Here is a 27,470-nt window from a genome sequence, read left to right as displayed (position 1 = left end):
AGGATTGGTTGAGGCCCGAACTTCAAGCAGTCTGAGTAAAAGGAAGACCCCTTCTTAAAAGAAAAAAAAAAAATTGGCTTGACCTAGTGTGCTTATTCAGCTTGTTGGAAGCCTGAGGCAGAGGAGGATCACTTGAGCCCAGGAGTTTGAGGTTGCAGTGAGCTATGATGACACCATCCCACTCCCAGCCCAGGTGATAGCGTGAGACCCTGTCTCAAATAGAAAAGAGAGAGAAAAAACAAAGATAGTCTGACTCACTGAACAACTTACTGTTAGTCAATAAGTAGACTTAGTAAATGATACAAAAAAAGAACTTTTTGGGACTGACACAAAATAAATAGAAAATCTGTTCTGTAACAATTAAAGAAATTGAATATATAATTAAAACTTTATAGAGAAGAACAGTATAAGCCAAAGGCAAGGATATTTGCTAAGAGTTTTTATCATAAACATAAGTATGTCATTCAAAGGGATGTTAAAATGGGCAGTAAACAAGGGAAAATGTTTTTCCCTTATTACTTCTCAGGGAAATTAAAATTAAAACCACAATGAAATACCCTTAGGCAATCACCAGAATGGCTAAAATGGGAAAAGCTGATAATACAAGTATTGTAGATATGCCAATAAGGAAACTACTATATATACACTGGTAGTGGTTATACAGATTGGTACAACCACTTCAGAAAACTGGCAATATCCATTGTAGTTAAATATACACTCAAAATATATATAAATGTACACACAGAGTCTTGTGTAGAAATGGATTTTATGGCATTGTTAGCTTTTAAGGACCATAATTTGGAAATCAATGCAATGTCTATCAATAGAAAGGGTGTATAAGTTATTGTGTATAAATACAATGGAATACTCTACAGTGTGTTTCTGAAAGTGTTTCTTCGTCCTGCTCATTAGTATCATAAGCATCACCTGGGAACTATTTATAAATGAAAATTCTGAGTACTCTGTACTTCTTCAGAAATTCTGGGTATGGGACCTAACAGTCTATGTTTTAACAAGCCATTCATGTGATCCTGTGGTACATTTTAGTTTTAGAATTAATGCTTTGTAGAAGCATGTGGCATACTTTTTCTGCAAAGTGTAAGATAAATATGTTTTCTAGTTTATTTCATCATGTGATCTTTGCTGTCTTTGAGAAAATAGCCACAGACAATATATAAATGAGAGATTGTGTTATTTCACAGTGTCTGTCCTACAGCAGTTAAAGTCAATGAACTCTAGGGCATCCAACAAAATGGATGTGTCTCTGAAACATTAGATGAGTAGAAAACAAGAAGACAAAAAGAGTATGTATCATGTGACTGCATTCAGATAATATAAGCAAGTGAATCTTATCCATTGTATTAGAAGCTGACTTTGGCTGGGAGTATTTGGGTGGTCATTGAGAAGAAAGGATGAGGAAGACCTTTGGACTTCTAGTAAAGTCTGCAAAAATCATTATGCTCATGATATTTAGGATGCTTATTATTCATGGTGTAAAAAAGAAGAGCTGGGGAGGGATCCTTTTGTATTGCAGTTTGGGAGTGACCTTTATGTAACAATTTCTTGTGAAATTCTTTTTTTTTTTACAGTTTTTGGCCGGGGCTGGGTTTGAACCTGCCACCTCCAGCATGTGGGGCTGGCGCCCTACTCCTTTGAGCCACAGGTGCCGCCCTCTTGTGAAATTCTTTTTTTTTTTTTTTTTTTTTTGTGGTTTTTGGCCGGGGCTAGGTTTGAACCCACCACCTCCGGCATATGGGACCAGCACCCTACTCCTTGAGCCACAGGCACTGCCCTCTTGTGAAATTCTTAAACAGGAAAAATTAAGCATTTACCTTTCCTGATTAGGGTAACCATATTCTATCATAGGGTTTATTCTTCTTTACAAGATAAATATACTAAGATAGAATTACAAAATCACTGTTTTGCAAAACCACCATATTTGCAAAGAATTATTTTTTTGTGTGTTATTATTTGTGATTGCTAGAACCATTAGATAAACCTTTTATCTTACCTGGCACCTAATTATCACTGCAGTGTAGAAAAGTATCTTCTTTACATTTTCAGGTGCATCTTTCTAAAAAAAAAAAATCTAAAAACTAAAGCAATCAAAGGGATGAATAAAAGAATATTTTCCTGTACAGAGAAAGAATAAGAAAAAAATAAGTTCTTCATAAGAGTATTTTAAATAGTTGCCAAGACATGAGGTTTGAGATTTTTAATCTTGGAATTTGAAAGCTTTTCTTTTTTAAAAAAATGTTCTAAGGATTTTATTTTAAGTATGTATGAATTCCGTATGATTTATGTCTCTGATCAGTGCTCACTTTTCTCAGAAATTCTGATTTCACTAAATTCATTGTTGATGATCCAGCCAATGCAGTCCTCTTTGATGGCTTCCGATCATGTGGGAGAGATTAGATTTCTTCATGGTGTATTTTTCACTGTCTGAGTTATCTCATAGTGATAAAACAAATCCAGTTACGACAAATCCAGCCCTAATTTTGATTAGAGTGGGCTTAGATGTAGGATTCTAAACAAAAATTTAGTTTGAAAGAAGTCTGTATATATATACACATACATACACATGTATATTTATAGACTTTGTTATCAAGATTTGTAAAACCAAAATTATTCATCCTTTGTAGTATAAATTGATGGTAAAAAGAAGCTTAGACTTTTTCTTTAAAGCATGGCAAAACCTTTTCAATCTGTATTACTGTATTATGTACCCATATTTACCTCATGTATGCATTATTTTCTGCAAGGTGAATAAATCGTTATTTTTATATTTGGCTTTCCTAGGAGGAATATAGAACTGAAGGTATCAGCTGGCACAACATAGATTATATTGATAATACCTGTTGCATAAATCTTATTAGCAAAAAACCAACAGGTCTGCTCCATCTTTTGGATGAAGAAAGCAAGTACGTATGATTCTTTTCAATTTTATTATTGGTTATTTGGGCTTCTCATTTCTTTTTAAGTTTAAACTTTGTTATGACATTGTCAGATAAAGAGCCAACAGGTTCCTTGCATGTAGTTTTTAAAATATGTTTCTAGGTAAATAGAATGGACTTCACTATTTGAAGTCTTTTTTTTTTTTTTTTTAATGTGTTTCCTGATTTCTTTGACTCTGGTGTTAAATTTGTTGACCTATGTTTATTTGGTTACATGATTTTTTCTTCTGGAATTGAATTTTATGTATGAGATGTGATTGCAGTTTCATTTTTAGCAGAAAAGAATGTCATGATAGATTAGGAACATCTGTCTTGACTATGTAATGGCAACATATGCCAAAATTAAATATAAACTTCAAAAATAATTCTTCACATAGCATCCTCCAGAATATTCACAATGCTCTATAAAATATCTAGAATTGAAAAAACTGAGATGAGGAGATTGTAAGGATTTTTTTTATGATTCTTTAGTAGAAAATTTAAGAGTTGAATTACTTTAACTGATTCCTACTTTAATATTATACCTATTAAATTAGAATAGAAAATATTGGGGATTTTCTTATCCCAAGTAGAAGACTGTGTATTAGATTTGTGTGGGACAGTCTAATGTTTATGCCTGCTGTCTAGTTTAATTATTAACAGCAAATCTTGTCCAGGAGTGTGGTTCACACCTGTAATCTTAGCACTCTGGGAGGCCGTGGTGTGTAGATCACATGAGCTCAGCAGTTGGAGACCAGCCAGAGCAAGAGTGACACTCTGTCTCTACTAAAAATAGGACAACTAGCTGGGTATTCTGGCAGGACCCTTTAGTGCCAACTACTTGGGAGGCTGAGGCAAGAGGATCATTTGAGCCTAAGAGTTTGAGTTGAGTTTGAAGTTGCTATGATTTATGATGGGTACTGTACCCAGGGCAACAGAATGAGACTTTACCTTTTGTAAACCTGTATGCAGCTCAAGACCATTCCTAAGTGAAGTATGGCAAGAATGGAAAAACAAACACCATATATAGTCATTATTAAACTGGAACTAATCGACCACCACCCATGTACACGTTTGTTAGTAAAACTCAATAGTAGTAAAATTTAGGTGAGGGGGGTTAGGGAGGCATGGTAAATTCACACCTAATGGGCACAATGCGCACTATCTGTGTGATGGACACACTTATACCTTTGACTGTACAAACTGCAATTCATATAAGCAAAACACATGTCCCCCTATAATATTCTAAAGAATAAATAAATAAACAAATAAATAAATGGAAAGAGGAAAAAAGGAAAAGAAGAGGACAGAAGCCCTCCTTGAATGTACTGTTTCTCCTGTAACTTTAGTTCAAAATAATATGTCAAGGAGGCATATTTTTGTCTCAGACATCCCAAAATATGCAAAGGCTTGAAGTTTTTTTCCTCTACCAATACCTATAAAGGAAGATTGACAATAAATTAGTTACGTTTAGGAAGGACTATTTTGGAGCTTGTAGAAATAAGCTCCCAAATATCGAATTTAAATATTTAGCTCCCAAATATTTATATTTTTTCTCTAAAAATACTTTGCTCTATATGGAATATATAACATGAAATATATATATACTTAGTGGTGTTCCTACATTACTCAGTGCGTTCCTAGTGCTCTAGGTGCATGGGTTTGGAGTCAGAAGTCTTTGATAATCTTATTTCTGTTAGTTATACTCTGTATGATGTTGGGCAAGTTGTTTAAGCTGGCTTCTATAGGATAGAGAATGGCATTAAGGAAGGAGGAAGAGTGTAATAGGATGTTAAGTCTCAAAGTTATGTATGAGTAGTACTCAAAGTGTGATCTGCTGATGGAAGTAGTGGACCACTTGAAGCTTGTTAGAAATGTATAATTTCAGACTTATACCCCAGATCTATTGAATCAGAATTTTCAGTTTAACCAAGACTGAAGTTAAGATTAGAGCGTTTATTTAAGGCAACATTTTGTGAATTTTGCCCTAGTGTAAGACACCACCCTGATAAATTAAATAGTTTTGAAAGTTTCAGAGTTGGGAAACATTAGATTAAAAGCTTTAAAATGAGCAGTAATATCTGATATTCCCTGTTCTATGCTCTTTTGCCTGATAACATAATAGGTGTCCATATATGTCTATTGAATGCAGGATCCGTGGAGAGCTTTCCTTTCCATCTTTCTTGGACTGTTCTCATGTTTATCTTCTTTCCTTTGAAAATTTCTCCATTTTTAAAAATTCTCCATTTAAAAGTAAGAGAAAAATACATCATAACCTTTTCAGTGACTCAGAGGATTAGAAGGTAAATAAACTGTTACCTAGAGACAATGAAATGAGCATCCTGCCTTAAGGGAGGCATTCTATGTGGAAGTTCTGAGATGCAAGTTTGCAAAGGTTGACTTGGAGTCAGTCTCTTTGCCTTGGTGAACCATAAATTTTCTGAGTAGGGGAGGAAGGTAATTAAAGCACTATAATAGGAAAATTAATTTTGATAATATGCTTTGGTAACTTGAAAAAAAGGTTTAGAACTGGTGAGACTGTTAAAGTAACTGCTACTGAAGTCTGTGTTTGAAATTGGTAAGTGTTGTGATCCATTCCAGAATAGCTTTTGGGTTTGGAGTGACAAGGTTCTGAGGAAGTGATAGTATTTTAAAGATAAAGCAGGCCAAGGTGACAAGGAAAACACCATTGGCAACATGAATCAATAACATTTATGCAATCTCTATAGAATGCCAGCTAGGAAAACACCATTGGCAACATGAATCAATAACATTTATGTAATCTCTATAGAATGCCAGCTAGTATTAGATGTTTTTACTGATGTTATTTAGTTCTGTTAGCACTATGATATCTATCTAGAATTGTACTTATTTTATGGATTAGGAAAGATGTTCTCAAAAGTTAGGCTGGGTGCGGCTCAGGCCTGTAATCCTAACACTTGGAGAGGGCAAGGTGAGTGGATTGCTTGAGCTCAAGACCAACCTGGGCAAGAGTGAGACCTCGTCTCTACCAAAAATAGAAAAACTAGCCAGATGTTGTGGCAGACACCTGTAGTCTCAGCTACCTAGGAGGCTGAAGCAAGAGGATTGCTTGAGCCCAAGAGTTGAGGTTGTATTCTACCAAGGGTGACATAGTGAGGCTTTGTCTCAAAAAAAAAATTATATTTTACTTAAGGTCATTGATAGAATTGGTGATCCAAATGGCTCAGTGCCCATAGCTCAGTGAGTAGGGCGCCAGCCACATATACTGAGGCTGGTAGGTTCGAGCCTGGCCTGGGCCTGCTAAGCAACAATGACAACTGCAATCAAAAACAGAAAAAAAAAAAAAAAAAGCCAGGCTTTCTGGCAGGTGCCTATAGTCCCAGCTACTCGGGAGGCTGAGGTATAAGAATCGTTTAAGCCCAAGAGTTTGAGGTTGCTGTGAGCTGTGACACCATGGCACTCTACTGAGGGCAACAAAGTGAGACTCTGTCTCTAAAAGCAAAGGAACCAAATAATGTCCATGGATGTTAAGGACTTATGAAAATTGAGAAACTATTCTTATATTGGAAGTTCTTGGACCCAAAGAACACATGATTTGGGGTTTGTTTGGCTTTGGATTTTGCAGTAGGGCAGAACAATGCAAATTAAGCTAAATATGTAACAACTTGAGTTAATTTCGCTACTTGCAAAACATAAATCTGGGCAAATGGCAAGTTTTGATCCCCCACCTATAAAATAGGAACACCAATCCATATCATACTCATTTTTTTGCTTGCTGTAAGAATCAAATTAGATAATATAGGCAAAAACTCTTTGTAAACTGCTAAATGTTAGATGGCAATATAATTATATTGTGCTTAAAAAAGAACTGTACTAACTACTGCCTCTTTCTTTGGTATTTTTTTCTTTCTTTTTAAAATTCAGCTTTCCACAGGCTACAAACCAAACATTGCTGGACAAATTTAAGCATCAACATGAAGAGAATTCTTACATCGAATTTCCAGCTGTTATGGAGCCTGCTTTCATTATAAAACATTATGCTGGAAAAGTAAAATATGGAGTAAAGGTCAGTAAATTTCTCACTGGGTATACTTTCAGGACAGAGGTATGTTCTTGGTTGTATGTGGGTAATTATGAAAGTTTGAGATACACAAAAATTCAGAAACATAAAATCCATGCAGCTGGAAACAAATGAAGCCCTTCAGCCCTCCCAGCAACACTGATAAGCCCAGCAAGTTGAAACTTGAACAGGTGAATCATAAAGGGCAGTGTTGACTGTGTTTCTTGGAAGTGAAATAATGGACCATAACATAGTCTCTCTCACAACTTCCATAGTAACCTATGTGTCACTCTTCCTGTTTCACTACCCTCTTTAGAGTTTGTGAAAACTCTTGTTCTGTAATGGAAACATTTTATAAAGATACTTCGGAAATTCGGATTCTGTTTTTCAATAGGTAAGGTAATGTTTCTGTTGGTTTTGTCTGCAGATAAGCCTGAGGATGTCAGTTCATTCTAATAAACTTTGAGATCTCAAGGAATAGATAACATCTATATTTCTTAAACTGACTCATTCATCCAGTTAAGTTGTTGAATTTTCCCTTCTCTGTACCTTAAAGGCCTGACAGAGTCTCCATGTGTTCATACACCATTAGCTATTTGTGAGCTTGCACTTTTAATTTATGTATTGAAACTCCTAACTCCTGTGGAAGGGAATCTTAAAATTTTGTTTAATTTTTGGTGATTGGCGAGTCTATTACTCTCTAACCCTTGATGTTTAAACCTGCTGTTGGAGTTACCTAATTTCCCAGGCAATGAAATTAGTGGAGCAATATGTTTTTTCCTGGGTCTTGAGGTATGTGTCTTGAGATGATTTATTCATCGATTTGTTGATTTATTTATTCAAGAAGCATTTATTGAACATAAATCCTGTGTCCGACTCTGTGTTTGGTGTTCAGAATTATCTAATGATAAACTAGAAAGACATGTGCCTGACTTACCTACATACATAAGTGTACATACAGATGCGTGCATCTCCATATATAACATTGATAAATGGGCTATGTGCTATAAATAGGTGAATGGGTTCTATGAGAGAAAGTAGTGAAATAATAGATAGTGAAGTTGTGGTTCCTCAAAACACCTCTCTACGAAACTTAAATGTTGAAAGATGACTTAAATGTTGAAAGAAGGATATTGAGTAATGTTATATTGATGATGAATTGGGATGATGAAAATTACAGGCTATGATACAAGAAAGAGTTTGATGTGTGGAAATAATTGAAAACACGTTGGTGCTATTAGATTATCATCAGCAAGGGAGATAGTGATGGCAAAAAGAATTTGGAGAGTGGACAGCAGGTTTATTTTTTAGGGCTTCAAGGTCAGGTGAAAGGATTTTTGTTTTATTGAAATTATAGGGCACTATGAAAAGATTGAAAGCAGAGGATGTGACTTGTGTCTTTTAAACGATTGTTTTGATTACTTTGAGGAAAAGAGATAGCAGAGGTTGAGAATGGAACCTGAGTGATCAATTGAGTAGTTTTTTTTTCCTAGTTAAGATGAAATGTTCAAGTAAACTGAAACATTCAAGTTGGCAGTAGACATTAGGGAGACCTAGATGATGATGAGGTATATTTTGGAGGTAATGTCCTCAGACTTTATTGATGGAATCTTAATAAGTGACTTTTAGCTAGAGCTAATGGGTAAATTGGAGGTGCCAGTTTTTGAGATCGAAAAGACAGGAAAGCATGAATTTTAGAACAAAATTTAAAATACAGTTTAAAAAGTAAAACAAAAGAAAAACTCAAGCTGTAAAAATCTTGAGCATAACACGAGGTACATAATATGTGCAAAACTTAATATGTTCAGCTTTTTCATGCTCCTTCTTAGCTCAGTCTCCCTTCAGAGGTAGCCAGTATCTTTTTTATCAGTCTTGTTATTGTTTTTAAATTTTATATAAATTGAATCATACAGCATATACAATTTGGTCTGTGATATTTATCCGTGGTACCAGATTGAAAGTAGAAGGATGAGGAAAGGATAAGAGCTAGCTTAATTTTATTAATTGTTGGCCAAAGTAGATTTTAAGGCCAGAAATATTACTAGAGATAAAAAGGGACATTTCATGATAAAAGGGGCCAGTTCAACTGGAAGACATAATTACCAAAAGTTGTATGTACCTAGTGACTTGGACTCTAAATATATGAAGCAAAAGGAAAGCAAAAGAAGAACTAGACAAGTCCACTGTCATAGTTGTAGATTTTTTAATTTAATTTTATTATTATTATATTTTTATTTTTAAATCATAGCTGTGTACATTAGCCCAATCAAGGGGTACGATGTGCTGGTTTCATATACAATCTGAAATATTCTCATCAAACTGTTCGACGTAGCCTTCATGCCATTTTCTTAATTATTGTATGTAGACATTTGTATTCTGCCTTTGGTAAGTTTCGCCTGTACCCATTCTAAGATGCACCATAGGGGTGGCCCCACCCATTTCCCTCCTTCCACCCTAACCTCCCCTCTCCCTTCCCTGCCCTTGGCCCTTTCCTCATAGTCTTGTGCTATAGTTGGGTTATAGCCTTCATGCGAAAGCTACAATTTAGCTTCATAGTAAACATGAAAGAGGTAAAGTCTCCATCTTTCTTTAAGGCTGCATAATATTCCATGGTATACATGTACCACAATTTGCTAGTCCATTCGTGGGTCGATAGGCACTTGGGCTTCTTCCATGACTCAGCAATTATGAATTGGGCTGCAATAAACATTCTGATACAAATATCTTTGTTATATTGTGATTTTTGGTCTTCTGGGTATAAACCTAGTAAAGGAATTATAGGATCTAATGGCAGGTCTATTTTTAGGTCTCTAAGTATTCTAACATCCTTCCAGAAAGAACGTATTAGTGTGCATTCCCACCACCAGTGTAGAAGTGTGCCCTTTTCTCCACATCCACGCCAACATCTCTGGTTTTGGGATTTTGTTATGTGGGCTACTCAGAGTAGTTTTGATTTGCATTTCTCTGATGATTAAGGATGATGAGCTTTTTTTCATGTGTTTGTAGATCGTGTGTCTGTCTTCTTTAGAGAAGTTTCTCTTCAAGTCCCTTGCCCACCCTGAGATGGGACCACGTGTTCTTTTCTTACTAATACGTTTGAGTTCTCTGTGGATTCTGGTTATTAGACCTTTATCGGAGGTATAACCTGCAAATATTTTCTCCCATTCTGAGGGTTGTCTGCTTGCTTTACTTACTATGTTCTTGGATGTGCAGAAGCTTTTTAGTTTGATCAGGTCCAGTAATGTATTTTTGATACTGCTTCAATTACCTGGAGAGTCCTCCTCATAAAATATTCACCCAGGCCGATTCCTTCAAGAGTTTTCCCTGCACTTTCTTCAAGTATTTTTATAGTTTCATGTCTTAAGTTTGAATCTTTTATCTTAGTTAATGGTGAAAGGTGGGGGTCCAGTTTGAATCTTCTACAGGTTGCCAGCCAGTTCACCCAGCACCATTTGTTAAATAGGGAATCTTTTCCCCACTGAATGTTTTTAATTGGCTTGACAAAGATCAAATAACGGTAAGTAGTTGGATTCATCTCTTGGTTCTCTATTCTGTTCCAGACATCTACTTCTCTGTTTTTGTGCCAATACCATGCTGTTTTGATCACTATTGATTTATAGTACAGTCTCAGGTCTGGTAGCGTGATTCCTCCAGCTGTGTTTTTATTGCTGAGTAATGTCTTGGCTATTTGAGGTTTTTTTCTGATTCCATATGAAACGAAGTATTTTTTTAAGATCTTTAAAATATGACAATGGAGCTTTAATAGGAATTGCATTAAAATTATATATTGCTTTGGGTAGTACAGACATTTTGACAGTGTTGATTCTTCCCAGCCATGCGCATGGTATGTTTTTCCATTCGTTAACATCTTCAGCTATTTCTTTCTTAGAGTTTCATAGTTACCTTTATGGAGATCTTTCACATCCTTTGTTAGATAAACTCCCAAATACTTCATCTTCTTTGGCACTACCTTGAAAGGAATAGAGTCCTTGACTGTTTTTTCGGCTTGGCTATTGTTGGTATATATAAAGGCTACAGATTTATGGGTGTTGATTTTGTAGCCTGAGACATTGCTGTATTCCTTGCTCACTTCTAAAAGTTTTGTAGTAGAATCCCTAGTGTTTTCCAGATAGACGATCATATCATCTGTGAAGAGTGAAAGTTTGATCTCTTCTGACCCTATGTGGATACCTTTGATCACCTTTTCTTCCCTAATTGCAATGGCTAAAACTTCCATTACAATGTTAAAGAGCAGTGGAGACAATGGGCAACCTTCCCTTTTTCCTGATCTAAGTGGAAATGATTTCAATTTAATTCCATTCAGTACGATATTGGCTGTGGGTTTGCTTAGATGGCCTCTATTAGTTTAAGAAATGTCCCTTCTATACCCATTTTCTTAAGTGTTCTGATCATGAAGTGATGCTGGATATTATCAAAAGCTTTTTCTGCATCAATTGAAAGAATCATATGGTCCTTATTTTTTAGTTTGTTTATGTGCCGAATTCAATTTATAGATTTATGTATATTGAACCAGCTTTGAGACCCTGGGATAAATCCCACTTCGTAGTGGTGTATAATTTTTTGATGTGTTGTTGGATTCTGTTTGTTAGGATCTTATTGAGTATTTTTGCATCAGTATTTATTAGTGATACTGGTCTATAATTTTCTTTTCTTGTTGGGTCTTCCCCTGGTTTGGGGATCAAGGTGATGTTTGCTTCGTACAATGTGTTGGTTAATATTCCTTCTTTTTCTGTATTTTGGAAGAGGTTTAGTAATATAGGTACTAGTTCTTCTTTAAAGATTTGGTAGAATTCTGACGTAAAGCCATCTCATTCTGGGCTTTTCTTTTTAGGGAGATTTTGTATAGTTAATGCTATTTCAGAACTTGATATAGGCCTGTTCAACATTTCCACTTCATTCTGGCGAAGTCTTGGTAGGTGGTGTGCTTCCAGGTATTGGTCAATTTCTTTCAGATTTTCATATTTCAGAAAATAGAGTTTCTTGTAGTATTTGTTAAGGATTTTTTGAATTTCTGAGGGGTCTGTTGTTATTTCATCGTTACCATTTCTGATCAATGAAATTAGAGATTTTATTCTTTTTTTCCTGGTTAGGTTGGCCAAAGGTTTATCTATTTTACTGATGTTTTCAACTTTTGGATTTATTGATTTGTTATATAATTCTTTTTTTTCAATTTCATTTAATTCTGCTCTGATTTTGGTTATTTCTTTTCTTTTGCTGGGTTTGGGGTTGGAGTGTTCTTCCTTCTCCAGTTGCTTGAGGTGTCCCATTAAGTTATTAACTTCCTCTCTTTCCGTTTTCTTGAGGAAGGCTTGCAGTGCTATAAATTTCCCTCTTAAGACTGCCTTTGCAGTATCCCAGAGGTTCTGGTAATTCGTGTCTTGATTGTTGTTTTGTTCCAAAAATTTGGTGATTTCCTTCTTAATCTCGTCCTTCAGCATAAGGTTGTTTAGCTTCCATGTTTTTGTATGGGTATGCAGGTTCCTGTTGTTATTGAGTTCAACTTTTATTCCATGTTGGTGTGAGAAGATGCATGGAATAATTTCTATATTTTTAAATTTGCTGAGGTTAGATTTGTGGCCTAGGATGTGGTCAATTTTGGAGTATGTTCTGTAGGCTGATGAAAAGAATGTGTATTCAGTTTTGTTGGGATGAAATGTTCTGTGGATGTCTGTTAAGTCCAGATGTTGAATGGTTAAGTTTAAATCTAAAATTTCTTTGCTTAGGTTCTTTTTGGAAGATCTGTCCAGCACTGCTAAAGGGGTGATAAAATCTCCAACTACTGTGGAACTGGAGGAAATCAAGTTGCTCATGTCTGTTAGAGTTTCTCTTATAAATTGAGGTGCGTTCTGGTTGGGTGCATAAATAATAATTGATATCTCATCATATTGAGTATTACCTTTAACAAATATGAAGTGTCCATCCTTATCTTTCATTATTTCAGTTGGTTTGACGCCTGTTGTGTCTGCGAATAGGATTGCAATGCCTGCTTTTTTCTGCTTTCCATTTGCCTGGAGTATAGATGATCGTCCCTTCACCTTTGAGTCTATATTTGTCTTTTAATGTAAGATGCGATTCTTGTATGCAGCAGCTATCTGCCTTGAGTTTTTGTATCCAGTCAGCCAACCTTTGCCTCTTTAGAGGACAATTTAAACCATTCATATTAATTGAGAATATTGATAAGCCTTTCGAGAGTCTGGTGGACATTTTTAATCCTTTTGCAACTGTGGAAGTTGGAATTTGATCAAAATTTTCTGGGTGGGTTTACTTTTGTAGTGGAGGATTACACTGGTCTTTATAGAGGATAGGTCTGAGAATATCCTGGACAGCTGGTTTAGTTATGGCAAAGTTCTTCAACATGTGAATGTCATTGTAGTATTTAATTTCTCCATCATAAATGAAACTCAGTTTAGCTGCGTACAGGATCCTGGGTTGAAAGTTATTTTGTTTTAGGAAATTAAAAGTTGATGACCACCCTCTTCTAGCTTAAAAGGTTTCAGCAGAGAGATCTGCAGTTATTCTAATATTCTTGCCCTTGTAGGTGATGGTTTTCTTTTGTCTGGCTGCTTTCAGAATTTTCTCCTTCATATTAACTTTAGTGAAATTGATTATGATGTGTCTGGGGGATGTCTTATTCAGGTTGAGTCATGCTGGAGTTCTGAAACTGTCTGCTATCTGAAATTCAGAATCTCTTGGCATGTCTGGAAAGTTCTCCTTCATAATCTCATGGAGAAGAGACCCTGTGTCTTGTGAAGCCACTTCATCGCTTTCTGGGATCCCTATAGGACAAATATTGCTTTTCTTCAAATTATCCCAGGGCTCTCTGACAGAGTGATCTGTTTTTGCCCTCCATTTCTCTTCCTCTCTGAGAGTTTGGGAGTGTTCAAAAGTTTTGTCTTCAATGTCAGAAATCCTTTCTTCTGCTTGTTCCATTCTTTTTTTTTTTTTTCAGATCTTTGAGGGTTACAACTTCTTGTCTCAATGAAAATCTTTGGTCATTCGGTCTTTGAGTTCGTTGAATTCTTGAGATATCTTTTGGGTTACTGCTTGGAATTCTAATTCGATCTTATTTGCTATCCAGATTCTGAATTCGATTTCTGACATGTCAGCTATTTGCTTGTGTTGTGTCTGCCCCATTGATCCTTGGGGGAGTTGATGTACTCTGATTATTCATATTGCCAGAGTTTTTTTGTTGATTTCGCCTCATGATTGTTTTTCACTGTTGCCTCTGGCCGTCCTCAGACTTGGGGAGCTGTCTCTCCAAGAGTAGCCCCCAGCAGGATGACTCTGTTGTTGCTGGATCTTTGTAGGGAGTGACCCTGTGTAGTTCCTCTGGGGCTGCCCCAGCCAGGGAGTTCTGGTTGTGGAAGCAGCTCTGGAGTGTGACACACCCGGATCCAGCAACAGGGCGGGAGGTGGTGCGTATGGTTCTGGGAGTGCCTGGCGCCCAGTGAATTTGGCACAGAGAGCCCAAGGCTCCAGCAGTGTCTGGCCAGGAGAAGGGCTCTGTGCAGAGGTATAGAGGGCTCTGGGGTTGGGGGGGCACGCAGCTACCAGGTAACTTGCCAGACCAGCAGGCCGGTGTGGAGTCAGAGAGGGTACCGGAGGGAGGATGCTGAGTTGCGCGGCTGCTGCAGTTCCTGGTCAGGGTATGCGGAGGCCTGGCGGGCGCAGTTATTAGGGAGGTCCAGGTGGCGCCAAGCCCAGGAGTTTGAGGTTGCTATGAGCTGTGACGCCACGGCACTCTACCCAGGGCAACATCCGGAGGCTCCAGTGTGCCAAAACTGGTCTCACTCTGCACCTGAGGGTTAAGGCTGTAAGGCAACTCAGTCCCCACCTTTAGGCTGCTCAGTCACTAGGTTGCTAGCTCCTTCCCGATCCTTGCTCTGCGACCCTGAGGGTGGAGCTTGCTGGGGCAGTTCTCTCACAATGGCTCCCTGCGGCCCACAGCCGAACACTATTAGCTCCGTCTAGCTTAGCAGCTCAGTCTGGGGCCCTAGACAATGCCCAAAGTTCTCCGCACTCCTGCTCAAGCTCTCCCCAAGGCAGTTCAACTGAGTGCCAAGTCCAAACCCACCGAAACGGTTCACAGGTATGGCCTTTCCTATTTGCAGTCACTGCTGCTTTTACTTACGGCTGCCAGTGGGATTAGGTTGATCGAACACATGCAACCACTTGCCAGTTTTCCACTGTTTTTGTCCTCCTTTTGGGGTCCAGAAGTCCCTTGCTGACTCCCTGTATCCTCACAGGGATGATTATAGGCAGTTCCCACCAGCCAGAGATGCCTGGAGTCTTATCTCCCCAGACTCACGGTGTCCAGATGCAAGGAAGCTGTTACTCGGCCGCTATCTTGCTCCCCCATCTCTAGTTGTAGATTTTAGCACACCTGTTCCATATCTAACAGAACAAGCAAACACAGAATCAATGAAAACAGCACTATTAAACAACTGACCTGTCATATCAGAAGGATAACTGGATAATCATCAGATATTGAGAAATTAAGCAAAACTCTTCTGAATAAGCCATGAGTCCAAAAAAGAAATTACAATGTAAATTACTTACTATAATTATCCACTGACATTATAACATTTATACTGAACATTTATGAAAATATAGCAGGTGAAAATTTTAGGACTTTATAGAAGATACCCATCCAGGTAGCTACCCAGAACAAAAATCGTTTCTCTTATCTGTCATCAATGACTATTCAATTATGTCACCTGTTATCTTGATTTTTAGTAATTAAAAGGAAACAACACACTGTTACTGTTTTCATGTAGGATTTCCGGGAAAAAAATACAGATCATATGCGCCCAGATATTGTAGCTCTTCTAAGAAGTAGCAAGAATGCCTTTATCTCTGGGATGATTGGAATCGATCCTGTAGCTGTTTTCCGATGGGCAATTCTCCGAGCTTTTTTCAGAGCTATGGTTGCTTTCAGGGAAGCTGGGAAAAGACACATTCACAGAAAAACTGGTAAGCTATAGTTATTCTACCATGCTTTGTCTTTTGTTTTTTAGTTCATCTTTTATTTTTTACCTCTCACAAGAAGTAGAATTTTAATAATAATTTTTATTTTGTTCTATTTTCTTACTGTACCCTAACATCATATTTCAGATCTGATGAATTAAGTGAACTTTATGTGATTAAATGGATATATGTTGTACGTGTGTAAGGATGTGCTTTTATATTTTTATTACCATTTTTTGCTGTGTATAATGCACATTTTTGCCCAAATTTTTGAGGAAAAATAAGATGTGCATTATATAAGGGTAGCACTAGTTCCCTATCTGTGTGTGTTTTTGTTTTATTTATGCTTATGTGTTAAAAATTTAATTCTAGAAAGCAATAATAGTGTCTGTGTGCAAAATAATACTCTGCAATATGGTAATACGGTAGCATGCCCTCAGCTACCCCCTTCTTGTCCACCCCCTCACCAGGCAGGCGCTGTGGCTGTAGGAGCCTCCTGCCTGCCTGGCCAATTGCACTGAATGCTGACAAACTGCCACAGCTTCATTGGACCTGTGAAAAGAGGGCAGAGGTGGCCATGAAGTGGTGCTTCTTAAGGAAGTGCAACCATTTACACTCTCCTTTAAAAAAGTAAAGTGAAAATTTTTTTTCCTGAAATTTTGGGCAAAAACGTGGGTGTGTCTTATGCATGGGAGCACATTATACACTACAGAAAATGGTAATAAATACTGATAGGAATAATGAGTGGAAAGAGTCTGGTATTTAGTAGGCAAATTGGTGTATTTTTGAACAAAACTGAATAATATTGAAGTTTAAATGATCATTTATTGATTTAGAATTTAATCTTGATAGCTTTCTCTGTTTTCTTCCTATACCATACTTTTTACTACAAGTGAAACATAATTTAATGTGAAAGTATAAATTAGGAAAAAGAAAAATTGGGATGGGGTAGTATAATACAATGCAAAGATTCCTTCTATAATTAATCCAGTGTTACTTCTTGTCTTGACTAATTTTGTGACTATGCACTTTTATTTTTCCTGTAAAAGAGAGTTAATACTGCCTTTAAAATTAAGAGGATAAAGTCAGATAATACCTGTTAAGCTTCTGTTCACAAAATGTTCATTTTCTTTTCCTCTTACCCTTAACTCAGTTCATTGGATTTTACTATGAAATTTAGAAATGGATAAAGCAAGATACTTTTTGTGTGCCTCCCCCGTAAATCATAAAATCTTTCATCTCACATTCTGTGGGAGGATAACCTCATAAGCACTTTTGGCCTACTGGAAACTATACCCCATTGTTTGCTGTAGCTCTAATCCAGTCCTGGATAGTCCCTGGCTGCATAGTGAGGATTTTCTGCTGTAAACACAGTAGAGATTTATACTGTTCAGTCGAAGTGTGATAGGGCTTACTAGTCAAGACTCCCAGACTGACTGTTTTTGGGATGTGTACTAGCAGTAAAACTTTAAATTCAACTTTTGAATATCTGAAATGAATAAATATATTTGGGAGATTATATTTCTAAAATGAAAAGCAAAATAATTGAACTTAGATTCTGTTTTTTAGATTGTAATGTATGTGAACTGGTCTTTGTAAGTAGGGCAAATTATAGTTTATTGGAAAAATAAAGGACTATCTCAAACCTGCTTTGCCTTTTAAATTTTTAAGAGGTTACCTTACCTCTTAAAAATCTGGGTGATTCCTTTAGTTTACTGAGTTGCCATCTTCACTGCTCTGTCCTTTCTGCTAACACTAAAGGCTTTTCATTTCAGTGGCTCTTAGCACATTTCAACATCTAAAAGAGCAAACTGTGCCCAAGCTTTAAGAAAAGTTTTTTTTTTCTTTAATAAGGTGCTTTCTTATTTATTATGAAAAACTTTTTTTTATTTGTTTTTCGAGACAGAGTCTTGCTCTGTTGCCCCAACTAAAGTATAGTGGCATCAGTAGCTCTCTGCAACCTCAAATTCCTAGGTTCAAGCAATCCTGCCTCAGCATCCCAAATAGTTGGGAATATTGACATATGCCACCACAACTGGCTAATTTTTTATATTTTATGTAGAGATGGGGGTCTTGCTATGTTGCTCAGGCAGGTCTCAAACTCCTTGCCTCAAGCAATTTTCCCTCCTCAGCCTCCCAAAGTGTTAGGATTATAGGTTTGGGCCACTGTGCCTGGCCATAGTATGACAGACTTCTAATAAATAAAGCCATTCAAAATTGATTAATATCCTTCTAAGAGAAGAAACTTTTTCTGTATTTACTATTAAATATGTCACTTATTCACATTGTGTGTTCCTTTGGTGTTTAAATTTATTATTTGTGAAAGCCAGTTGTATGTCTGTTATCATCAACTTGGGCAATGACATACAATGGTGTTAATGATAAACTAAAGGAACCTATGTTTTTCCTATCTTGCTGAAGTTCGGATTCCTCTTATTTTCTAATCTGGTTTTCCTTTCTGGCATCTTGAGGCCTAATTAAGCAGATTTGTTTCTGAAAGTAATTGCTTATATGACAATATATTAGTGTCAATGGCAGCATTTACTTTCGCTCTTTCCATGATCTTTTGATGGGTTTAAGATAAAGGGACACTATAAAGTTAGAATATTAACTAACATTCTACTATTATAAAATGGAAGCTCGTAATTAATTGTGAAAGTGGTTTAAGTAGTAGATTCAGAATTTTTATAATGACCATAAATTAGTATGGAGACATAATAAGATAAATAGGAATTAGAGATTATTAAAGGCAGAAGCAGAAAATATGGACCACAGAAAATGAGGTGATAAAATCTAGATCTTGAATGAGAAAAAGAGCGTAAAGATAATACCTTTAATGAAGAAAGATGATGTAGACATGCAGAACTACAGTGTATTTTCCCTTTCTTTTGGGTATCTTTATAAAAAAACTTCATTACATTCTGAGTTAATTGTCAGGAAACACCCTGATGGTAGACACAAAATAACCTTGTATTTCCTCAGATAATTCCCTGATATTTTTTTCTTTTTATCAGGTCAGCTGAACACAACTGAGGATAATAAGTTAAAATCTTTTTACTGTTATTTTTTTCTTTTTTATAGACTTCCAAATTAAAGGTCAATGCCATCTTTAGGCCTAAAAATCAAAAGTAATTCAGCTATTTTTGAAGAAAATTTGTTATAATTGTAAAGTGTATTTTATGGAGATCAGGCTACTGGAAACCATAAAATATTCTTAGTGGAGTCACATAACTAGGCAGTTTTAGTGAAGCTGCGTATTGGCCCTGCTGTGAGGTAGAATGTGAAATGGTAATGATTTGTCTGGTTAGCAGTGAGGTAATAGATAGCAGATGTTCTGCTTATATCATATACCTTGCCTCAAATTTCCTCCTCTCGAATAAGGAAGAGCCTGGGCTAGAGAGTACTATTTAAGGATCATGAAGAGGATAGAGAGGAGATCATAACTTGACCATGAATTACACAGTTTGTGGAACTGAGTATAGTGATACTGTATTGGTTCTTTTGGAATTACTTAAAAGCATAGCCAAATAAGAAATGAGTCTAAAAAGTATACACAAAAACTGGGAATTCAGGTATGGTATCAGGGTCAGAGGCATGAACAAGAGGGTTCAAAGTATTGTTCAATTTCTCTACCAAGAGACACGTATATGGATAGTTTTAAGGGTTTCCACATAAATTGTTCCTTTTCCTCCTCCCCTTCTTGTGCAATGGACTGATAATTCTAATGTGCTCTTTTTTGTTTCTGCATTTGGGAGACTGGTACTAGTGACTATTTTCAGAAATGACTAAGTGCTAAAACTTATTTGGATATCGCCGTAGGTCTAGAATCTCTATGCAATACTCTGCCTGCAATTCTATCCAATACTTCAAGAGATTTAAATAGATTTTTTTTAAAAAATGAAAATCTAACGGTTTCTTATAAATCATTTCTCTATTGGGCACTATAGCATAATGATTAAGAGTAGGGTTTTGGATTAAATATTAGTGAAATGGTGGGTTAGAAAATTCTCTCTTCCATAACAGCAATAAGAACACTAGCAAAAAATGTCAGAATAACTTGGTTTGAACTTTGGAAATTAATCAAAGGCTCATAGTTATTTGAAAAGTACTTAAGAAGAAGGTTGAATATCAGTAAAGACTGAACTTTGTGGAATTTTAATGTTCATTCTTCACATCCCTTCCATCTTGGGTCCATGGTAGTCTTGAAAACCAGCAGCCTGGAATTGTGATGAAAATCAGTAGTGTGCTAACCACTGGAAGGATGGAGCTCCATCACCACCCCATTCCCAGAGAATTTTCATTATACACCTGTGTGGTTTCCTGAATTATTCTACTTGTAAGACTTGTTTTTATTTAACATGATTTGGAGTTTGCCCACTGTGAATAACATTTAACCCAGGGACATTGTCAAAAACAATCAGTTGTTCAACATTGTAGCTGCCTGAAGGGCAAGCAGTAGACTAGCCAAAATGCTTAAAAGGAATACCTGGGGAATGAGATTTCCATAATGGATTTTGAAAAGTCCTGATACATTTCTGGGGATCTAGATGGCCATGCATATATGTAGGACTGTGCATATACCTAGGGCTATGTGCATTCTCAGGAAAGACCAACAAGGTCCTGGTCTTTCATCTTTGAGAAGTGAAGGACAAGGTAGAGTTGTCAACTGCCTAGCTGAGTGTTGGTATGCCTCAATTCACATACATCGACCCTTAAGACATTTAAAGACATCTCTGTCTACTCATTAACTGACCACTAAGATAACTGAGCAGAGACTTTGGTCACAGGACAAAGAATATAGTCTTTATAGGATTAGTTCAGGATGGTTTAAAAAAAAAACAAAAACCAACTATAAAAAACAGCAACAAACCCTGGAGATGAGAGAGAATCTGATTTCCAGAGTTACGTGTTGTATTATTTAAAATGTTCATCTTTAACACAAAATTATGAGACAAAGAATTAAGAAAGTATGACCTATACACTGGTGGTGGTGGGGGAATAGAAACTGTTCCTGGGGAAATCCAGACTGAAGAGTTTAAGCTATTTTAAATACATTTAAGGGAGGGTCTGCATGTCGCTTCCAGTTCCCCACATTTAGCAGACTTGAACTGCAGTCCTGTGGCTGCTGAGCTTGTGCATTGGGGTGGTAGCAGGACTGTCTAGCTTGTCTGGGGCCCACTAGAGTGGGCAGGTAGAGCTATGTCCTACCAGAGAGCAAAGCAGTGTGCACCAGGTCAGGTCTGGGCTGGGGCCTGAGGACCAGATTGTGATGTTGTGGGTCTGGAGGGGACAGAAGGACAAGGCGAAATCAGTGGGGTAGTTTACCAAAATGACAGACACAAAAGGAAAGAGGAGAGGCACTTGATACATGTTCTCTAGGTCTTTTAGAAAACATGGAGTCATTCCTTTGGCCACATATATGCAAATCTACAAGAAAGATGATATTCAAAGACATTAAGGGAATGGATACTAGAAGGCCTGCCACACAACTGTTACCATGGCAAAACAGGAGGAGTCTACAGTGTTATGCCACATACTGTTACCATTGTTGTAAACAAGCAAGGTAAGGCCAAGATTCTTGCCAAGAGGATTAATGTTCTTATTGAGCGTATTAAGCACTCTAAAAGCCGAGATAGCTTCCTGAAACAGATGAAGGAAAATGATTAGAAGAAGAAGGAAGCCAAAGAGAAAGGTATCTGGGTTCAACTGAAGCGCCAGCCTGCTTTACCCAGAGAAGCACACTTTGTGATAACCAATGGAAATGAGCCTGAGCTCCTGGAACCCATTCCCTACAAATTCATGGCATAATAGGCGCATACAGCACAGCACTCAGGAGAACCAAGAGATCCCCCTGAGCCAAGGCATAAAGTGCTAGAACCTATTCCACATGAATTCATGGCATAACGATTGTACAAAGCTTTGTCACATTCAATGGCAAGGTGCCTCCCTGCTAGAACCTTTTCATTTTGAGTTCATGGCATAATAGGTATAAAAATAAAAGCCTACTATAAAAATGTTTCTCTTCATTGACTAAAAGTGTGGTATTCCCTTCCCCAAACAAGTATTAAAAGCAAATTTTAATAGTGAAAAAAAATATGTTTAAAGTTCTAAACATAACCATATCTGAGGAACTAAAGGAAAGTATGGAATATCAATAAAAGAGAAAAATGACATATGCATAATTAAATATGAAAGGCAGTACAAATGGTTTTTCTACATTTCATAACTCTTTATTCCCCTACAATATGATTTGAAAATAAGTATGATTTCTAAAATGAAAAATCCATGAGAGGAGTTTAACAGCAGATTGGAAGAAGCAGAAGAAAGAATCAGTGATCTTGGAAGACAGATCGATATATTCCAGCTTAAAGGACAGAAAGAAAAAAGAATGAAGAAAAATGAACAGAGCCTCAAAGATCTTTTGGATACCATTAAGCAATACCACCTTCTGGGTGTCCAGAAGTTAAGTTTGAAAAGGGGCAAAAACAGTATTTGAAGAAATAATGACCTTAAACTCCTTGAATTTGATGAAAGAAAATCAACGTATATATCCAAGAAGCTCAAGGAGGGTTGATGTAAACAAATCCAAACTTACTTACACCATAATTATCCAAAGACAGAAAATATTGAAAGCAGCACAAGAAAATTCATCATGTACAAAGGATCTTCAATAAGATTGACAGCTGATTTATGATCAGAAACCATTGGGACTAGAAAGACATTTGAGGTGCTGAAAGAAAAAAAGAGTGACAGTCAAGAGTTCTGTGTCCAGCAAAACTATCCTTCAAAATGATGGTGAAATTAAGATACTTCTAGTTAAATAAATCCTGAGTGATTTATTACTGGCAGACCTGCCCCACAAGAAATACCATGAAATATAGCTCTCATATGTGAAATATATATTTCACATATGAGAGCTATATTTCTTTCACATAGCATGATACTTTCAAGGTTCATTCATGTTGCAAGATGTACCACATGTCATTCCTTTTTATGGACAGATAACATTCCATTGTATGGATATGCCATATTTTTTTGTTTGTTCATCACGCTCAGAAACTATTGCAAGGGCAAAGACATGGCTTCAGGTTTGAATGATACATTGGAGCTGGGATTGAGCTCATGTTATATGATCCAGGAGCTTCAAAGAGTTTCAGCTTTTCTTTTGCTGAGAAGATAATTGAAAATTTCTATCCTCTGGCTTTGCATAAAGAAACCAGGGTAACCTTGGAATAGGGTTTGAGAAAAGAGTTACCTTTTAAAAATCAGTGCCCCTTCTCTGCACCATACACTAATACGGGATCTGAGTTTATACTATGTGTTTGGTGCATAATCTCAAACTAAGAAATAGCACCCAAACTAGACCAAGTACTAACATAAGCAGATGCTAAATAAACATCTTTTAAGGGTTGATGAGATTTCTTAGAAAATAACTCTCACTGAAAATATAAATTATCCTAGGAAACCAAATCATCTTGACAAAGTGTTGGTACACACAACAAGAGGAATATTTATTATATTTAGAAATAGTATTACAGTCTAGAAAATGATAGTCAAGATAGTTAAAAGAGTAAAAAGAAGGCATATAAAGTAGAGACAGACCAGCACCGTAGCTCACACCTATAATCCTAGCACTTTGGGAGGCCAAAGTGAGTGGATTACTTGAATTCAGAAATTAGAGACCAGCTTAAGCAAGAATGAGACTCTATCTCTACTGAAAATAGAAAAAAAACTAGCCGAGTGTGGTGGAAGGCCCCGGTAGTCCCAGCTACTCAGAAGGCTGAGGCAAGAGGATTGCTTGAGCCCAAGAGTTTGAGGTTACTGTGAGCTATTCCATCACAGCACCCTACTGAGAGGGACAGTGTGAGACTTTGTCTCAGAAAAAAAAAAAAAAAAAAAGAAGAAGAAGAATGAAAGAACAAGACGGATTTGAAAAACTAAGCAATGCATGGGACAGAAAGCAGTCACAGATACAAAAGTACCTATATCCAAGTCACTTTACCACAATTTATTAGATCCAATAGAAAATAGAGTATGGTAGCTGTAGGAATGTAGCGTGATTTCCTAAATCTCTACATAATAATTTAGTATATTTTTATCTCCTGAGCTCTCACATAGGGTGCTTACATATATAATTTTCTTGAATTTAAAAAATACTCTTAAATTATTTTTGACCAGCAGATTATCAAAATTTTTATTGAAGGACCTGATATTTTGGTGATAACTTCTTAAATTTACAATTTGGATGGTGTCTGAGTAGCACTCACCAGATGTTTTATTTTAGTTTTTTTCTAAATGGCTCCTCTTCACTGACTGCCAAATCAAGGGTAGGCTAGTGTGATGCCTAAGCATTCTTTCTCCATGAAGCCCATCAAGGGGAAGATTACGGATAGTAATGAAAATAAGAGTTTTTTTCACTGAGGTAACTTTTGAATAAGAAATAATGATAAACTTGTTTATACTTCTCTTTTTGCAACATTGAATATTTGCAACTATTGACTTTCCATATTGGGTGAGTAATACAGTATTTTAGTTTAGTCACTTTTTATTATTGGATATGAAAAAAATATTTCAAATTCATTTTATTTTTTAAAAGCCTATTTCTATATATAGTATTTTCTTATTTATGATGTTATAAGGGTCTCTCTCCTTTGATGTGTATAGATATCTATTCTTTGGATATAGAAATCCTGTTTAGGGAATTAAGTGTGAGACTAAAGCATGCTATACAGACTGTTTAACTTTTAAAATGATTCTTTCTTGAGAAGTATTAATAGATAGTTTCCTTATATTTCATTCCAATTTAACAATAAAATGCACTGCCAGAACTTCAGTTCATTGTTAAAAAATGTCTTGCTTAATTTGTCTCTGTTACTAAATTAGGCACTTTTTGTTTTTTTAAGGGAAAACCTACTTAAATGTGAACATTACAATGCTCTAACTATGTACTAATGTGCTTTAACTTCTATAATTTCTGAACAAATGCTGTGCAACTCCCGCCAAAGCCTGGGAATCTTATATTCTCTTTTAAGTTTATTTATTGCTAATGTTTGTGGTATTCACTCCTCTACTTCCTTTTTGGCTTGAATGATTCATTGTTCAAATAGTACTAATCTGGGGCTTTGATTTTTTTTTTTTTTTTTTTTTTTTTACTTGAATATGCTTACTTCCCTTTTTAACTGATAGCTGATTTTTGTCTCACTTTCCTATGAAGTGCTGGGGAAGTACAAATTCTCTGGGTTTGTGTTCAAATTTATAAATACAGAAATGCTGCTGGGTTTTCCTGCTGTTTATGATGCTTTTCTTCACACTTTCATCATTGGCACACTTGCTGGAAATTCCTACAAGTGTGGTTAATTACCGAATTTGTGAAAAAATTGTTTAACTTTTGGTAAATTGTTTTGGGTATTTTCCTCTGAGGTTCTGTCAGTGTTTCTTGCAGTGTTGCCAACTATATGTTAATTATATTTGAAACTTGATAATAATGAGTCTGTTTTTTAAAAATAACTAAATTATACAAATTATTTTTAAATTTCTCTATTATTTAATTACAAAATTTTTGTATAGTGTTAACTCACAATACTTTGAGTACTGAAAAAACATGCTGAATACCTGAAAATGACCTTTATTTTTTCCTATTATTTTTATGTAGTTTTCTCAAGTTAATTGGAAAAATTGACATTTAATCTCTATCGTTTGATTTTTTGAAATATACTCTTAAAATAGTTGGCAGCATTGTCTTTTATTCTCCTTTGGTTTGGGCTTATATAATGTCTTTTTCTTTTCTCCATTTTTTTTTTTTTTTTTTTGCTTCCTAAGGACATGATGACACAGCGCCATGTGCAATTTTGAAAAGTATGGATAGTTTTAGCTTTCTCCAACACCCAGTCCACCAGAGGAGCTTAGAGATTCTGCAGAGATGCAAGGAAGAGAAGTACAGTAAGGCTACAAATCCTGATAAACTCTGTGTCATTACATATCCATTTGGAAATGGAAACCAGGAGCATTTTACACCAGGCTGGGACATAGACTGCATAGGCAAGGGGATCTCCATAATTCTCTGAGCAGTCTCAGGATATTTTCATTGAGTCCTTAGTTATTTTGTTATTTCTCTTGGAAATGCTGATACACTTGTTCTTTTAACTTCAGTGCCTAACCTATTTTCTTAATGATCATTGATGTGTTAAGTATACTTGGTTACAATTACTGTATTAGTTTCCATTTGTCTTTCAAGTAGCCAAGTGGTGGATTTTATTTCTTCTCATTTTTAATAAAAAGCTTTATTGAGGTCTAAAATAAGCTGCATGCAAAGGGAACAATTTGGTAAGTTTTGACATATGTAGAAACCCATGAAATTATCTCCACAATCAAGATAATGAACATACTCAGTACTTCCTCATATCCCTTTCTAAATCTGTCGGATTTTCATACTACTTGCTTATCCTGAAATTTCAACATTAGCAATATTGCTTTTGTGTATCATTGGTAAATTCACTTAGTTTGATTGCAACCAGTGTTTTCTATGTCTAGTTTAGAGCAAAGCCACCACAGTAATGTTTTGATGTAAGGAAGAATAACAGAATCATGGTGCATGTTCTTTTTTGTTTGCTTTTTAAATAAAATCGGTGTAAAAAGATGCCCTTGGTCTCCATTTCCTCCCTTGCTCTTTGCTATACTCACTCTGCATGTAAATTGGTTCTTTTGCTTGTTGTGAGATTATAGTTATTGGGTTATTGCTGTTAAGAGAATAAATAGATCCTTTAGAACACTCAAAGCGTTAAGTCAGCAATTTTACCTAGAAAATCTATTCTGAACTTCTAATAAATTACCACAGACCCAGTTTGCTAATTTTACAGTATTCTGGTTGAAATTCAATGAAATTTTAGCATACAATGGTCACTGAAAATAGAATTCCTAAAAGCAAATGTTGCTGATCTTTTCAGATCTGCTTACTTTTACTGTGTTGTTATAAGGAAATATTTAATGTATTTTGAAAAACAATATTAAAAATATTTTCCCATTTTAGAAAGAACAAAGGTAAGTATTTCATTTTAAAAAGGCATCCTTAAACAGTATTCTTAATGTTGTTGTTGTTGTTTCTAAAAGATGTGTAAGTCCTCATACTGATTTTATCTCCCTATTCTGTATCTTTTAATCCATGGCACATAATTTAAGACAATTTAAAATCTTAGAGTTTATTAACTCTTAAATAGTTACAAGTTGTTTATTTGTTTTGTTTTTTTTATGACTCTTAGCCTGAAAGCGCCACACCTGACTGTGTTCTGTCTTACTCTGTATGAGTCCAGAATAGGAAGGCATTGGTGTTAGCCTATGTTGTGTGAAGAAATTATGGACTTGTGGGTTCACATGCAGATTTCTATATTTGTAGGTGTTGGCGGTTTTCCATTATTTTGTGTAATTTATTCCATTTCCAACAAGAGTATTAGCAATAATTAAGATTTTCTATTCATCTAAAATTATAAATTCGTATTTGGGGGACTATTTTT

At 36.0% G+C, this 27,470-nt stretch overlaps 1 protein-coding gene across 7 annotated transcripts in view; it reads left to right on the top strand.

Annotated features, from left to right (window-relative positions):
• Positions 1 to 27,470, top strand: part of MYO9A (myosin IXA) — a 257,885-nt gene that overhangs the window by 85,206 nt on the left and 145,209 nt on the right. For all 7 annotated transcript variants that reach the window (XM_053594283.1, XM_053594282.1, XM_053594281.1 and 4 more), the window contains 4 exons: positions 2,800 to 2,921; positions 6,840 to 6,981; positions 15,774 to 15,969; positions 25,783 to 25,902. In XM_053594283.1, coding sequence (XP_053450258.1) covers positions 2,800 to 2,921; positions 6,840 to 6,981; positions 15,774 to 15,969; positions 25,783 to 25,902 — 580 coding nt within the window. The remainder of the gene's footprint in view (positions 1 to 2,799; positions 2,922 to 6,839; positions 6,982 to 15,773; positions 15,970 to 25,782; positions 25,903 to 27,470) is intronic.

This window comes from Nycticebus coucang, chromosome 6 (assembly GCF_027406575.1).
Source record: "Nycticebus coucang isolate mNycCou1 chromosome 6, mNycCou1.pri, whole genome shotgun sequence".
Taxonomy (NCBI): domain Eukaryota; kingdom Metazoa; phylum Chordata; class Mammalia; order Primates; family Lorisidae; genus Nycticebus; species Nycticebus coucang.
Note: the sequence above shows the minus strand (reverse complement) of the source record. Positions and strands in the feature narration are given on the sequence as shown.